Consider the following 16,654-nt stretch of genomic DNA (forward strand, 5'->3'; position numbering starts at 1 on the left):
TTGAGGACGAATGGATGAATGTAGAAGAGCCAATTGTTAGAGATAATTATCATAGTGCATCACTGCTTCTCTATTTCCAATATCTTGTTCAGTGTCCGGATTGCAGACATTAACAATTCCATAATTCCAGCCTTTCTCTCCGTACATTCCATCCATTCTATTCCTATATTTTGAATACTTTAGTTGAAATTAAATTAGCGTTCACTGTCTTTCTGTAAATAATAGACTTTCTTTATTGATTGTTTTAAAATAATATCTCAAGTAGGTTTAAATATTTTTTATATAGTAATAATTTTATTAATTTTATTAATATACATTTTAGAATTTAATGTTGAAAATGTACTCATATTGTTTCCATTTTAAATTGGCAAATAAAATTAAATCTGAAGCGCTTTATTTTTGTCATATATCACTTGAAATGTCTCAAACCACTGGAGTTCATATTTAATTTCTGAGGAGCTCGTGTTTGCAGAACAATGCTACATGTAGGCCGTTTGTACACATGTGTGTATAACGTGTGGGATATAATAATAGACTATAATGATCTAATGATATTGCTTTTATCAAATAATTCGACTTTCAAAGAATATATTACATTGTAATAATCATTATCATATATTTTATATACACACACATCTTCACACCCTCCTTCCTGAGCCGACTTATGGTCTTGCGTATTACTTATTACAACTGTGCATTTCGATTTTGTATTTATAGAGACGTCAATTATTAAATAATATCATTACTACTCAATAAATAAATTATTTTGTCAAACAAAATGATTTATTTATTATCTACAATCCTACAAAATGCACTTATTCACGGTCATTACTACTCATTTTGAATGATGAACAATTTGCAATTGCAATTAAATCAAAGTTCATATTTGCCATTAGGATAGAATATATTTGTTGACTTTTTTACTTAAAATTGTAAATTAATTATCTAATTGTTCGTTTGTGTCAGGTTCATCTGCTGTGCTTTCCGTGTAAGGGGAATCAGACACATCAACTCCAACTTTAACCAAACACTCTTGCTTAAGCTTCTGCAGTCCTTTTCGAAAGTCGTTAAACTTAAACGCGTAAATGAAAGGGTTGACGCTTAGATTTATAGCAAGCAGCGTTACGGTTATCTCATGCACGGGACTTGAGTTGAACTCGAAACACCTACATAACGCATACGTCATGTACAACGCAAAGTTTGGTGTAATGCAAATTATAAACGCGATAAAAACACAGAAAAGTGTGACAATAAGATTTTGTTGAGCTTTACCGTACATTTTGTTCTTAGGGGTTACTGAATTTTGTTTTCCTCCTGGACTGGTTAAATCGTGTTGAGATCTGGAAACTTCAATCTTTACTTTTTCATTAATCATATTAAAAATACGAGCGTAACAGTATATCATGAATGTGGTTGGTATAAACCAACAAAACATGAAGACTAATATACCAGATAAAACCTCTAAAGTTCTTGTAGTTACATTGTAGTCACATTGCCAAGGCTTGTCTTCATTAACTGTTGCAGCAACTGCTAAATACATAGCCATCACAAGTGCGATAAAATGAGGAATGATTAAAACCATTCCTTTTCTTTTACGTCTGCTAAACTTCATTCTGTACCAATTTGAATGCAGTACGGCTACATATCGCTCAATCGTCACCAGGACTAAATTGTTTGTCGAGACGTACAACAGATACCAAAATAACGCTCTTGATTTACAGAATATCTCACCAGCTACTCCGTCTGGAGGATCTCTTGTATAGTAGATGACGAACATCAGACTACCAGCCATGTCAATCCAAGACTGGTGGAAAATCAGAAGATGTGTGGATGATTTCTTTTGAATTTTCTTGAAAAAGAAAACCAAAACGACAAGAAGGTTAGCTAGTACGCCAACAATTCCTATGGTGTAACGTATCACCAAAATAGCAGGGTGACCATGCAACACATTCTTCTCGTAGTCGGTAACGTTATCCATTTAAACTTGATGCCTAAAAGAAAAATAAAAACCGGTATATTGTAAAATACTGAAGGTAACTTCAGGTCCTAAAGTAAGAGTAAGGCTTGGTTCCCACTAGTACGTAACGCAAAAACGTAAACACAACGCAAGCGTGTTGACCAATGACAAACGACAGTTCGAATAATCCATCGCTTGTGATTGGTCGTTACGTCCTGGTGTTGCGTCTCTAGTGGGAACCAAGCATTAGTGAACATAGTCTTCTGTGGTAGAAAGGGTTTTGTTGTAAATAATGTATACATGATTAAGCTTCGTTCCCACGCAAAAACATAAGCACATCGCAATTAATTGAACAATCACGACGCAATGGATCGCTGTGATTGGTCAACTCACTTGCGTTGCGTCCAAACGGGAACTAACCTTTTTAATATTAATGCAGCAGAAAAAGCTTACTTCAGCATAATTGACGATCAACACTTTTATACTTGGTTTTCACTATTGGACGCAACGTATAGTATATACCCAATATACCCGTTGCCCAATCACGACACGAGACTCATTTTAACGGCGTTGAAAACAATACGCGATAAATTAAACTAATGTGTGTCTAAATTATTACTTAAGTACTGTTAGGCCCCTATGTCTAAACAAAATGATAAATCAGATTTAAAGAGATAATACAGTGACGTTTGTATACACATTATAGAAAGTAAATAGTGCATAAACTATAATGTAAAATTGGGGACGGAATTTGTGTACCAAGGTAACGTCGTCAGAAACCAATTGTTTTCTATATCGATTGTTGTGTAACTGGAAGGAAACAATAGTAGGCTTATAATAGAATTTACCAAGGACAGAAAGATAGGTAAAAGTGAGGTATGTATTGTAAGTGGTATTTGTACTTTGTTGTTGCGTGACAATGATTACATCTACAATTTAGATTTAATAAAGGTCCATAATTATTTTCATTATTATTATTTAAAGTAAAATTAAAAATTAATCATTACGGGAATATTGAACAATAGTCATTAGTATGAATAATTTCTGATTGGCAAACTCCTAAACGAAAAGAAGCGACATTCAAAATAACTGTCTTCTTAAGACATCCTATTGACTTGTTATTGATATTCGTAATAGGGGCCATATATATTGCTTTTACTTTAATTGAGAAATCACTATAAAAAGCTATATAACCTACAGATATCACTTAGTATTATTGTACTTGAGGCCTAAATTGAAACCAGTCATAAATACAACCGTAAAGTAATCATACTTCATATGTAATGTACATGCAATATGTAAATTACTGTAAATCGTTATGATGTTATTATAACAATAATGGTATAGACGTAATTAAAAATATTATTCAAGAGATTTATTAGTTGTAAGGTCATTGACTTTCCATGAGATAATTATTTAATTGGTTTGAATTGTGTATGGATGAAATCATGGTCCATGGCATGAATTACGAACTTTTGGTGGATTTCTCGAGTTTGACTTACTTTTTTCTTAATTGGTATTATTTATCACCAGGGTATACTAAGTGCAATTGTTATTATGTTTGATAACTTGGCCTACATCCTACAATTACCACATATGTCAGTATTATAGCTTTGTTAGGCCTAAACTTTTGTTAATAATAATTATAATTGATGTGGCATTTTTTTACAAATAAACTATCTATTAGGATTAAATCCTGTGGCTCACCGCAATATCAATAGCCCACAATTTAACACTGAAATTTATACGGTAATACTGGTACTGTATAGTATATCATCGTATTGTTTATAGTAAAAATGGTACGACACTAACCCATTATATAGTCCATTAGAACGGAATCACTAAATGAGTCAAGGATTCGTTAAGCCTGTGCTTATCTGGCTTAATAAATATAAAGAGGTACAACAATGCATTGCTTTTAAGAAATGTAAACACACAAATTGTTCAAAACATTTGGCTGTTTCTGCCTCTATCGTTTCATGGCATAATGTACGGGACGCATTAATGGCCTAACACTTTGATTGATGTGGATTGTCTAATAATATAGAGTATAAAATGCATTGTTTTTACTTACTTTAATAATCTGTTGATGATCCGACCTCAAATGCTACTATAGTTCAGTTAAGTTAGGGCCTATTCTACAGCAAGATCTCGAATTCATACTATTGTTTTCTTCGAGCGATACAAAATCTGGAAAAACGTATTGTTATTATGAGACCGGTATACATTCTACTGGTAGTACAACATGTACATTCAGCTGTGTGTCTGTGGCCGTTCTTACGCTTTTTAAAATTTAAATAAGAAAAAACGACAGTTCGATGTTAAATCGAAATGACAGCAGAGTTCCCTGTGGCGTGTTCTTCTATAATGCGGCAGAGTAATGATAATACCTTACTAAAACCTAATACGCATCACTGAGTTAGAGTATTATTATACATGACGGAACAACTTTCTTTCTATATCAATATAATTATAGACAAACAAATAAACATAACAAATACGATATAGGTCTAATATCACCGGTGCTAATATAAATAATGGTAATACAATAATTATAGTAGCCTAAAGTAGTTTATTCAAAAGCGGTAGGTCTACCTTCGTACTTTAAAAATATTTTGTTCCAGTTGTTCGATTGAAATTATTTGTAGGCATACATTTTAGGAATATTTTAAAAATGTAAATTCATAATATTAAAATAAAATGCAAGCAATACCGTACTCTTTATTAGTAAAGACATTTTTGGAAACCAATATTTAATTTAGTTATTATGAATTGTTGAACAAATTAATTAATGAAATTCTCTAGTGACCATATACAGCCAGTTTTATTGAATACATAAATTAGATAGGCTAGACCATACAGTACTAAAGTTTAAATTGTTAAAGTTTTAGTTGTTCGATTGAAATTAATATTGTAGGCATGCACTTTAGGAATATTTCAAAAATGTAAAGCTGAAAATTATAGGCCTACATTAGTTTTATAAGGCATATTCAGGAAGTGTTAATTCTTATTAATAATTATCACAACTCATAATATTAAAATAAGATGCAAGCAATATTCTTTATTAATAAAAACCTTTTCGGACACCAATATTTAATTTAATTTAGTTATTATGAATGGCTGAACAAATTAATTAATGAAATTCTCTAGCGACTATTATGTGCAGCAAGTTTAATTGAACATCATAAATTAGATAGGCTGGATTTATATACAGTACTAAAGTTCATGTTAATTCTCGTATCCATTACCTTTAGGCCTATGGCTACAGTGAACTATAGTGTATATAGACCATAGGAAATAAAGTACTTGACACGTTTCCGTAGATTCAATTGAAGATTGTGAGTAGGCCTACCATGGACAAACTGAGGAAATAGAGAAATACACTCGACTTATTTTCTATTTAAAGCTCTTCCTACACTATCAAACTTTATGTGACAAAAAATGTGATGTGCCCATGATGATGTCATTTTACTGCCATGTTTTAAGCACATCACTACGATATATTTGGGCACATCACACTTTTTTGACAAACTAGTTTAATAGTGTAGAAAGTGCTTTAGTAAAGCAGAAGAGTAATGTATTATGTCATCTCGTAGTAATACGTGATTACAAGATTATTATAATAGCCATGCGGCGCATGCGTAAACCAGTGAGCAAAAAAGATACTAAAAAAGCGAGTTTACACAGTGAGCACAATTTTACGATTTTATTGTTTGAGGAAATGTTATTGGGAAAATTGAAATACCTTAAAGATGATCCATACTTTAATTAAAACGGAATTACCGTAATAACACATAACATGTAAAATGTAAATAGGAAAAGGATTGGCAGGAATAATGTTTATATTTATTTAAATATTTATTATTCTATTAAAGGAGTGTCTACTACAATATCATAACATGTCTAGTTTAATTAATACATTTAAAAGCGCATGTGTAAAATACATACACAAAGTTGATAGATTCCAATTAAGTCCAATTAAAGTTAGTAAAGCGTTGCCCGATTCTGCAGCTGTCACTAGGTAGATATTAACTGACTATCGAAAGTCATCTAGATACGTGTCTAGGTGTGTATACGTACTTTAAATACATACGAGTACAGCGGTGCAGTAGTCAGTGGTGGATCCAGATGAACATGGTCAATAGCTGGTAATTTTAAGTGATTGTTAAAGCAATCATTATTATTAGAGAAAGCTTAACTTAAATTAACCCTACATTGACATCACCGTAAAAATATGGTCGTTATTTACAGTTTCTAAGATTAGAAGCAAACATAAGTAAAGTACCTAAAGACACAAGCAATGCTATCTCAAACTCATATAACTTTAGTCAACATGAGGACCTAGCGAAATAAATTTCAGTTAGCAATTGCTAGAAGTGGTATTTAAATTATCGTTTTGGAGAACCTCAATAATAATAAAATAATGATAATGTAAAATATTTTAAAATCAGATAGATGATAATGATGATCATGTATAATGAAAGTAAATATTTTTTAACGATGTTTGGAAACAAAAAGGTTATTTAGACCAAACGTCTTTGTATTAGCTTTTTATACTTCTTTTGTAAGTGTATTACAGAAAAATGTAAACAAATTAATCAAAATGGAAGTAATACGGAATACAAAAATTTAAAAATGTTACTGATGAAGTTTATCAAATTGTAATGGCATTTAGGAATCAATCAATCATTGTGATGACATGAAAGATATATGAATGTAAATATAAGTGGTGTTAACACCACAAAAGAGGAACAAAAATAAAATAATTATTTTAAATATGTACGAAGATAATTAAATAATGAATTAATGGATGTTTTCGGTAAAAATGTGTCATGTAGAAGCCCGATCAAGCGTGATGTTGGCTACGATCCTGATGTTACGTTTAGTGTTAAAGCCTACTGATCTAAAGTTTATTGACATCACGATCATCTTTTGTGGAGGTTGCTTCTTACATGTCAATTCCTACTTTAGCCAACAACTCGTCTCTTAGTTGGTGCAATCCTTTTCTAAAGTCGTTAAACTTGAACGAGTAAATGAACGGATTGACGCTTAGATTGACTGCAATTAACGTTACAGTTATCTCATGCACGTTACTTGAGTTAAGCTCGAAACAATTACAGAACAAGTAAGTCACGTACAAAACAAAGTTTGGTGTAATGGTAATTATAAATGCGATAAAAACACAGAAGAGTGTGACAATAAGGTTTTGCTGAAATCTACTGTATAACCTATTCGTTGGTTTTCTGTTCTCTTGTTGTAGGCCTATCTCGTTTGTTGGTTCAGTTTGACCTCTTGACCTCTCTTCAGTGTTTGATTTGTTCTTAATCATATTAAAAATACGAGCGTAACAGTATATCATGAGTGTCGTTGGTATAAACCAAGAAATAAGAAATGCAAATATACCAGAGCCGACTTGAAACCATCTTCCTGAACTGTTTATATCATAATAACATAACCAGGGCGTGTCTTCGTCAACAGTAGCAACTAATACCAAATAAAAGGCCATAAACACTCCAGTAAAATGAGGAATGATTAAAATCATTCCTTTTCTTTTACGTCTGCTGAACTTCATCCTGTACCAATTTGAATGCAGTACGGCTACATATCTCTCAATCGTCACTAAGACTAAATTAGTCGTAGATGCGTACTGCAGATACCAAAATAACGCTCTTGATTTACAGAATATCTCACCAGCTACTCCGACTGGAGGATCTCTTGTATAGTAGAAGACGAACAAAAGACTACCGGCCATGTCAACCCAAGACTGGTGAAAAATCACTAAATGTGTGGATGATTTCTTGTAAATTTTCTTGGATATGAAGACCAGAACGACAAGAAGATTTGCTAATATGCCTACTATTCCTACAGTGTAACGTATCACAATAACAACAGGGTGATTATGCAACACGTTCCTCTCATAGCCAGTAGCGTTCGCCATTTTACACTGGACACTGAAAAGATAGAAATAAAATGATTTAGTAGTTTAGCAGTAGCACTGGAGGTATAATACCTCCATTATGCAGTAGTGCAAATGCAACAACAGTGACAACAAGCCTACTTCAGAAGACGTGAGGAGAAGACAACAAGAGTAGCAGCAACGTAGTAGCAGTGCATTAAGCTTGGTTCCAAGCGCACTAAGTAATTTGACCAATCACGACACCGAACTTTTAATTTCTTGTGATTGATCAACTCACTTGCGCTGCACTTTAAAGCTTGTTTCAACGCGCGGCCCGACGCAACATGTATCGACGCAACATAAGTGAGTTGACCAAATGACAAATGACATCCATCACTTACGTACTTGCGTTGTGTCTTGGAACCAAGCTTAGTACAATAGCATCAGTAATGTGGTAAATAACAACTACAACACCAGTGTGGAAGCAGTAATGTTATTAATTACATTGGTGTGGAACATCAGATTTTTCACAACAAAGTAATTCCTCTCATTATATATCTGTATCAGTGGAATCAATATTAGGCAATATTTTAAATTGGCCTATAGGTGTTTTAATAAGGAATTAACTAAAACCAACTGATCTTACCTGTTAAAGTAACGTAATCAAAATGTAAGAGGAAATAATCAGCCCCAGTATAAAATATGTTAACATTTAGTTCCTAGTTCCGTAGACGCAAAGCAAATGAGTTAACCAATCACAAGAGTCAGTTCGGGAGATCTATCCGTCTTAATTGGTCCAATTTCTTGCGGTGCGCTTACGTCATTGCGTTGCACCAAGTGATGGGAACCACAAAAGTATAAGAATAAGGAAAAGGTTTGGCAACATTGAGGCTATGAATAATATGTATAATTGTTCTAGTTATTTTCAATGAAAAGGAGTGTCAGTCTAATGGTTTACAGTTAATTTTAAAATACATTTAAGTGGCATGTGTAAAATAAATAATAAAATTGAAGTATAGAATCCGTCTAGAGTCTCACTAAAAAAACACCATGTCTGATTCTCCCACCTTCCATTCCCCTTCTCCTCTACCCGCATACCCAAAATATGTACATACATTTCGATATGCGTAAGAGTCACGGAGAAAAACATGAATTTCTCTCTAAAAATGGAAAAATTCTGCTGTAAAAGTCATGCACTCAACGTGATGCTGTTACCATATCTGATAAATGTCTAATTAGTAAAAGAGTCTGGATATTGTTTGATATAAAATATATACAAATCTGAAGATTGAAAACCCGTAACATTATATTACCTTATTTGGTCATCGGATAACATTTTTTGCCACGCCGTTTATTTTTCATAATATTTTTAAATGCTTCTGAACATTGTCTACAAAAAGAATGGGGATTTTATTGAGTAATTTGAATTATCCTCCATTGGTGAGAAAGTGTAGGCCTACTTTAAAAATAACGAAATTAGCACAATTTAATTTTAAGCTGATATACTGTATACTTGCACTGTCTACTTCATTTTATTGATACCTGTATACTTTTTTTTATCATCAATTGACTTGTTATATATTTTACTTGAATTTGTTATGATTACCTCATTTTCTTTAAGGAAGAAATAAATGTTAAGTTGAATTGAATTGAAAAAAATGTATGAAGGCATGGTGGTATCTTCTACAGAGTTATGCGACTACTGTCAAACTGAACCAAAAAAAGACAAACACATGCTATTAAAGTATAAACGTGTTCAACTTGCATGGAATAATTTTAATTCCATGTTTCAAGACTGCTATATACTTAACGAAACAGTTAATAACTTGATAGATATAGTTTCTGGAATAAAAAGTAAAAATGTAAATGAATTAATCTCATTGTTAACCTTTTCCATTTACAAATCTAAATATATCAAATCTTCAGAAAAATATACAAAAAGATCAACAATGATTTGGAACCAATATGCTTGTAATGTAAATAAAGCTGACATAAATGGGCTAAAGTCAAAGATAAATTAATGAATCACACTTCATAAAATCGAAATGAAAACTCGTTTTTTCCTTTTCTCTTTCTTTTTCTTTCTTCTATATTGAGAAAAATTAAAAAGAATACAAAAGTAACTTTTTTTAATACACTTATTGTATTTTACAATTTTTTTTTTTATAAACACATTTTTTAAATATGTAATCTTTGTATATCTTTGTCATGAATGGAATAATGAATAAAAGTGAGGTAAACCCACGAAAGAGAAAAAAAAAATAACGAAATTCCATAATGATCTATGTCGATATTAATTGTTGAAATTTATGATCATTATAGGAATGTGTTTCTTGCAGCAGTCACACAACTATGTGGTTTTCTGTCAGCATCGTTTCCTAGAACTATTCTATTTATAGATAATAAGGCCGTGTCACAGCCTTGGTTTCCACCACATCATCATCAGGTGCATTGCTAGTGCTGTCTTATGATGTGTGGTGGAAAGGGGGACGTATATTTCTGTGAACACCAAACTTAGTAGGTAGCTCGCATAGCTTTAACTCTATTCCATCACGTGGGAATCAAATCCACGACTTTAGTCTATAACGCTAGTTGATTGAGATAACCGGTCATCTTGCTGTTAATAAGGTTAATATTTATATTTATGACGTAATAATGCTGAATTACGTACTGTAAATATAATATTCAGCTGTTCAGTCATGTACTTTGTGGCGTACGGGTAATGCTCTGTTTTGAGTGCTCTCAGCTCTAGATTTAGTTCGAAAATCTCGATATTTTTTTTTTTTTAGAATGGAATGAATATTGTTATTGTTTTTCTTTTATTTTGAGGATCGGAGGGCTATTGAGTTTGATCATGGAGAAATAAGTTATTTCTAACTTATTTCTCCATGGTTTGATCAAAGATCTTATATACTATATAATAAGATCTTTGGTTTGATCAAGGTTGGTTTGAGGGCGCTATACTAGTTGATTTTGTCAACAAATGAGACACACAACATGATATCGAAAAAGGTAATGAAAATGTTATTAATTGTAGTTTATAATTAAGTAAAGCCTGATGACTAATTCTAGAATATATTTCCACCTTTCCATATTACAAACTGACAACCCTAGTCTAGCTAGAACCAGGCTAGCCCTACCTACTAGCTAGCCTAGTTAGTAGGCCTGGCTTAGTTTGCCCAGGGAGTTGTTACTCCCTGGTTAGCCCTACTGGGCCTAGGCCGTACTAGGCTAGCTCTAGGCTCCTGGAAGACAATGGTTTTGGTTGAAATTACCCATTTCTTTTGTCTTTTTATAAGTGAAATAATTATTTTTGAATGATTTTTTTTCTACAGAAGTGAATAACTTTATTTCCAAAACTGTGAAATTGCCTATTCAGTATTCAAAATCTGATTTTATTAATCTCTATTTTTTTCAGGGACAATACATCTTTAAATAAACAATTAATTTTTTCTTTTAATTATTTTTTATTTACTATAGGCCTAGATATGAAAAAGCTAAAGACAATGCATTCTGTTGCTGCTAGTTACTTTATTATTTTCATTTTATGGAGTCTATCCTTAAAAGTTAATCCCAACGAGTTAGAAAATATTGATATTGCAGCTGACATTTTAGCAGATGAACATGGAACAGACACGATTGAAGTGTCATTTATTGACAGTCCTGGTTTAAAAGTTGGACAAGCCAAAGCTAAACTTGATATTGACCCGAGAGGATATTTGTTATATTGTCCATGTATGGGTAAGTTGATGACGGAAGTAATTGTGCTGGGCCCTTTTTGACATGATCCTCTCTTTGTACGTTTCTAGCTGCATCTTGGTTGATAAATAGATTGACAAGTAGGACAAGTACTATATCAACAACCACCACCAATACAACCACGACAAATACAACCACCACAAATACAACCAAGACAACCACCACAAAGACAGCCACCACACAGACAACCACCACAAAGACAGCCACCACACAGACAACCACCACAAAGACAGCCACCACCAATACAACCACCACAAATACAACCACCACAAATACAACCAAGACAACCACCACAAAGACAACCACCACCAAGACAACCGACTACCAAAACAACCACAAAGACACAACAAAACTACCAAAACAACAATAAAGACAACAACCACACAGACAACCACCACCAAAACAACCACCACCAAAACAACCACCACCAAGACAGACACCACCAAGACAACCACCACACAGACAACCACCAAGACAACCATTACCTAGACAACCTCCATTAATAAACTAACCATTACTGTTTTTTTATTTTTTTATTTAAGGACGGTTTGGTAACCAGGCTGAACATTTAATTGGTTCTTTAGCATTTGCAAAAGCCATTGACAGAACACTTGCTATTCCTCCATTTAGGACATATGTAAGTATTCCTCGGCCTCCGTCTTCCCTTTGCCTGCCTTTAGAATTCGTTGCCCATTTATCCGTCAGGCAACTAAGTCTGAACTTAAATTTCTAATTTTAATGTAGCATTTTAAACTCACTTTTTAACTTTATTATTCATATTTTTACTTCACTTTAGGTAAATGTACCTTTTACCGATTGGTTTCAAATTGATAGAATACAGGAGTTTCATCGTGTCCTCACGTTGGAGGACTTTATGGAGGGGTTAGCACCTGAGATTTGGCCCCCAGGGCAGCGTGTGGGTTATTGTGTACTGCCAGCATCATCAACGATGAAATGTGAAATGAAGAAAGGTAAACACTATAAAATGTAATGATCCTAAACAACTGGAAAGTCACTGTGTTACTTCTGCAACTTCATTGCAACCAGGTTAATAAAATGTGGCTGCAGGAACATTAAACCCTACTGGGAAATAAAGTGTTCTTATTAAATTTAATTGGTTAATTTAATTTTAACTAAAACTTTTGTTGTTTTTAGGTTCTCCATTTGGACCGTTTTGGGATTCTTTTCAAATTGATTTTGATGACATGGAGAGATTTAGCCTTCAGATCCATTCTGACCTCTCCAAGTCTGAAATCACTCTAAATAACTTAAAAGAAAAATGGAATGAGAGGTAATTGTTACAAGACGATCATTAATTTGACTTTTCCAAAGCTCTGTTTACACTATCAAACTTTATTTGACAAAAGAATGCCCAAATTTAGTAGTAATATGCCAAAATATGGTAGTAATATGACATCATCATGTCCATATATGGGCACATCACATTCTTTTGTCACATAAAGTTTGATAGTGTAGACAGAGCTTTGACTTTTAATTCCTCTAATGACATTGTTCTTGTTGGTACCTAATATGTATGGAAACTAATTACCATGTTACTTTTAAAACACTGTTGACATGCACAGATAAACAACTTCACTACTATAAATAAATTGTCACATGCTATATGAACATGCTTGACATGTTGTTTGGTATGGTGGATAAACAGAAGACGGTTTATTATTATTATTATGATAGCCATGGGGATCGCAATCAAAAATTATATAAACTGTTACAATTACACTTTTAATTTGCTATCCATAACTGTTTCTGTAAAATGTCAATTTTAATTACCCATTGTCTATTAATTTTATTCATTCATACACATTTATTCAGTTATAACAATAATATCTGGGGCTCGCACTAGAAGCAAAAGCTTGTTTCACGAGGCCCAGGACGCGATTTTTTTTTTCGTACAAAGTTGGAGACCCTTATGTGAAAGATAGCCAAACTACTTCCTAAATATAACTAAACATAACCCTCTAAATAATCGCTCTCTCACTATAAAGTAAAAAGAAGTTGCTCATGGGATTCGAACCCCATCCATCGACATGTAAAGTCCATAGTCTAATACACTTGACTACACAGATGGCTCGACAGAAAGCGTTTGCATTAGCGAATTGTGGTTAGCTCAATTCTGACATCACACCTTATGGATATGATTAATGAATATTCATGTTTGTGACAATTCGTGAGGGTCCCCAACTTGTACGAAAATAAATATCGCGCCCAGAACAAAACATATATGTTTAATTTTGTTTTTTCGTTTACTTTCACCAGTTGTGAATTAAAACGTTGATTCTACTAGAAACAGATGCTGTGCCAAAAATCTAACTTTACTAATAAGTGATTTTTTTTTTTTTGTAATATCAATTATCACATGACATTACTGATATTTTTTACTGTTTTAATGTTTTAGATTCCCACCATCAAAGTACCCTGTTATAGCATTAAAGGGTGCTCCTTCTCCATACCCAATCCCAAGTGGCAACAGGTTCATACAACAATACATGGAATGGGCTATTCCTGTGCAAAACCAAATGAATGAAACAATTCAAAGGTTGTTTAAGTCTGAGAAATTTGTTGCGATACATCTTAGGAACGGCTTAGATTGGGTAGGTTTTATTGTTCGTACATTTAAATAACACCAATTCGATTTCACATTGATATAAAATGTTCTAGTATCATATTACCTATTAAAGTAGAAAGAGTAGATGTTGAATAGATGTTTATGTAAATCAAACATTTTAGGTGACAATTTATGTTTTGTGGACTATCAATTCATATTTTTAAATTACTAGACAGTTGTAAGCTTTGTTGTTAAAACACTTGCCTACCTGTCCAATCCTATGGTTGTGAGCTCAATTCTGTCTCCTGCGATCATTTTATGATTTATAAAAACAACTGCATGATTTTAACTGAAGTCCTTTCCATTTTAAACAAGGTGCATTCGAAATTGAAATGAAAGAATCTATCAAGTTTTATTCTATTAATTTAGCATTCTACCTGTTGTCATATTTCCAGGTGCGAGCTTGTGAACACGCTGCAGGGGCAAGACAGTTCATGGCTTCCCCACAATGCCACAATCCAGATGAGAAGACTGTGACACATGACATGTGCCTGCCAAGTGAAGCGGAAATATTGACCTTCACCACCAAAGCATTAGAACATGAGGGTGCTAAACATTTATACATAGCTACAGATAACAATTCTTATGAGAAAAAATTTAAGGAAATTCTAGAACCAAAAAACGTATGTATTCTGTTATAATATTTGTTTTTCATTTGCAATTTTAGTCACAATCTGAAGGGTCAATCGGCCAAAAACGTAGTGGAGCTGTAGCTTGGTGTTTAACATGCTTGCCTTCCAATCCCAATGTCAAGGGTTCAATCCTGATCTAGTCCCATGGTCTACTCCACTCCCAGTGTCAGAGTCCAGTGCATTCTCGTCGCCTTACCTGTATCCTTAGGCAAGACACTCGTTTGCCTATTTCCACCCAGGTGTTTAAATGGGTACCTGGTTAGGTCAAAGCACCATATGCGCTCATTATTGGCTGCAATATTGTGGAAGTATGTTTCCATACGTGTTTGAGCAAAATAACACTAATAATGTGAAATCATCATCAATTGAACATTTGCGACATTATTATTATTTATAAGCATGATAAATAATACTTTATTTTTTTTTAAAACATAAAAATACATGGAGAACAACAGCCAAAGGCTGAAACTATTACCTCACATTATTTATAGTTTATCCATCCTGTAATGGGCGACGTTCTTGCTGTTTGATACTTATAGAATTTTTTTTTTAAATAATGCTCAGCCACACTCTCCAATATATCCACAGCTTTTTACAATTGTTATTTATTTTGTAGATTCAAGTACATACAGCTGCTTCTAAATTAAACTTATTACAAGATCTCTACTTCATGTCAGAGGCTGATTACTTTATTGGAAACTGTGTTTCGTCCGTGACTTCATTTGTCAAACGTCAACGGGATGGTAAAGGTCGTAGATCAAATTTCTTTGGACTTGAAGAACTGTAAAAGCATTTCTAAATTAACTATGAGTGACTAACTCTATCTTGAGCATCGAATTGTTAACTTCTTATTTTAAAATGTTGGTTACTGGATAAGATTCTTTATCCAGTACAGTTACAGTTACTTCAGAGTCAGGCCAAACATCTGACCAATTAACTTACCTCCTTGATGCAAACCTACTTTGTAGTAGTTAAACTATCATCATATAAGTGTTGATTAAGTGACATTAAAGCCCATATATGGACATAATGACTACCATACCACTACCATATTTAAACATACCACTACCATATTTGGGCACATCACACTAGTTTGATAGTGTAGACAGAGCTTTACAATGTTAAATCATCCCACCATCCATATACAATCAGAATGACTTGCATTTACCTGTTTTTTCTTACTATACTCGATATATAATTGCATATTTAACCAGCAGTGTTTTATTTCAGTTATAATACAGCTACAGTGACATATTTGAATGATAGGTTTTTAAGTGGAGTATATTATGATTCAGTTATGAATTAGAAGATTATTTATCATTCCAAAAACTTGTTGAAGTATACATCTTTTACTAATGTGACTTTTTTTTTTATATTTCTGTTAAATGGTGTTATTGTTTGTTTTTTAAGTATCGGAAATATAGAATAATTTGTAAAATGTTATTATATTATGAATTTATATTTTATTTCAGTGCTACAAATTTAACTTATTTTATAACTTTGTTTGTTGTTTCTAATTGTTAGTTTATGTGGCTTTTTCTATGAATGTCTTTTTTAATAGTTCTGAAATATCTATATTTATATATTGAAGGATGTCCAAGAAACATATCAAAATTATTTATATTTGTATAAACTTATATCTTTGGAAATAAAGTGGAATACATATTTTAATGCATTTAATTTTGTATTATTCTTCATTGATTTCTTGTAATCAGGTTATTTATATTATATATACTTTATTTATATAGATAAATATATATTACTATTAATTTATTGTTATTTGT

At 32.7% G+C, this 16,654-nt stretch overlaps 3 protein-coding genes and 1 long non-coding RNA gene across 4 annotated transcripts in view; 2 read left to right on the forward strand and 2 right to left on the reverse strand.

The window, feature by feature from the left end:
- LOC144854837 (uncharacterized) overlaps positions 1-16,654 on the forward strand; it is a 145,668-nt gene that overhangs the window by 50,098 nt on the left and 78,916 nt on the right. The gene's annotated exons all lie outside the window — the stretch shown is intronic.
- LOC144854823 (galanin receptor type 1-like) lies at positions 592-4,251 on the reverse strand. The gene is made up of 2 exons (XM_078712813.1): positions 4,032-4,251; positions 592-1,991 (listed from the first exon to the last, which is right to left on the reverse strand). The coding sequence occupies exon 2, from the start codon at positions 1,976-1,978 to the stop codon at positions 938-940; it is 1,041 nt and encodes a 346-aa protein (XP_078568939.1). The 5' UTR covers positions 1,979-1,991; positions 4,032-4,251; the 3' UTR covers positions 592-937.
- LOC144854279 (trace amine-associated receptor 1-like) lies at positions 6,634-8,547 on the reverse strand. The gene is made up of 2 exons (XM_078712205.1): positions 8,500-8,547; positions 6,634-7,901 (listed from the first exon to the last, which is right to left on the reverse strand). The coding sequence occupies exon 2, from the start codon at positions 7,893-7,895 to the stop codon at positions 6,906-6,908; it is 990 nt and encodes a 329-aa protein (XP_078568331.1). The 5' UTR covers positions 7,896-7,901; positions 8,500-8,547; the 3' UTR covers positions 6,634-6,905.
- Positions 10,802-16,545, forward strand: LOC144854816 (GDP-fucose protein O-fucosyltransferase 1-like). Its single transcript, XM_078712805.1, has 8 exons — positions 10,802-10,865; positions 11,334-11,594; positions 12,155-12,249; positions 12,409-12,583; positions 12,768-12,903; positions 14,029-14,224; positions 14,634-14,861; positions 15,487-16,545. The coding sequence occupies exons 2-8, from the start codon at positions 11,342-11,344 to the stop codon at positions 15,655-15,657; spliced, it is 1,254 nt and encodes a 417-aa protein (XP_078568931.1). The 5' UTR covers positions 10,802-10,865; positions 11,334-11,341; the 3' UTR covers positions 15,658-16,545.

The sequence above is a fragment of the Antedon bifida genome, chromosome 10 (genome assembly GCF_963402885.1).
Source record: "Antedon bifida chromosome 10, ecAntBifi1.1, whole genome shotgun sequence".
Taxonomy (NCBI): Eukaryota; Metazoa; Echinodermata; class Crinoidea; order Comatulida; family Antedonidae; genus Antedon; species Antedon bifida.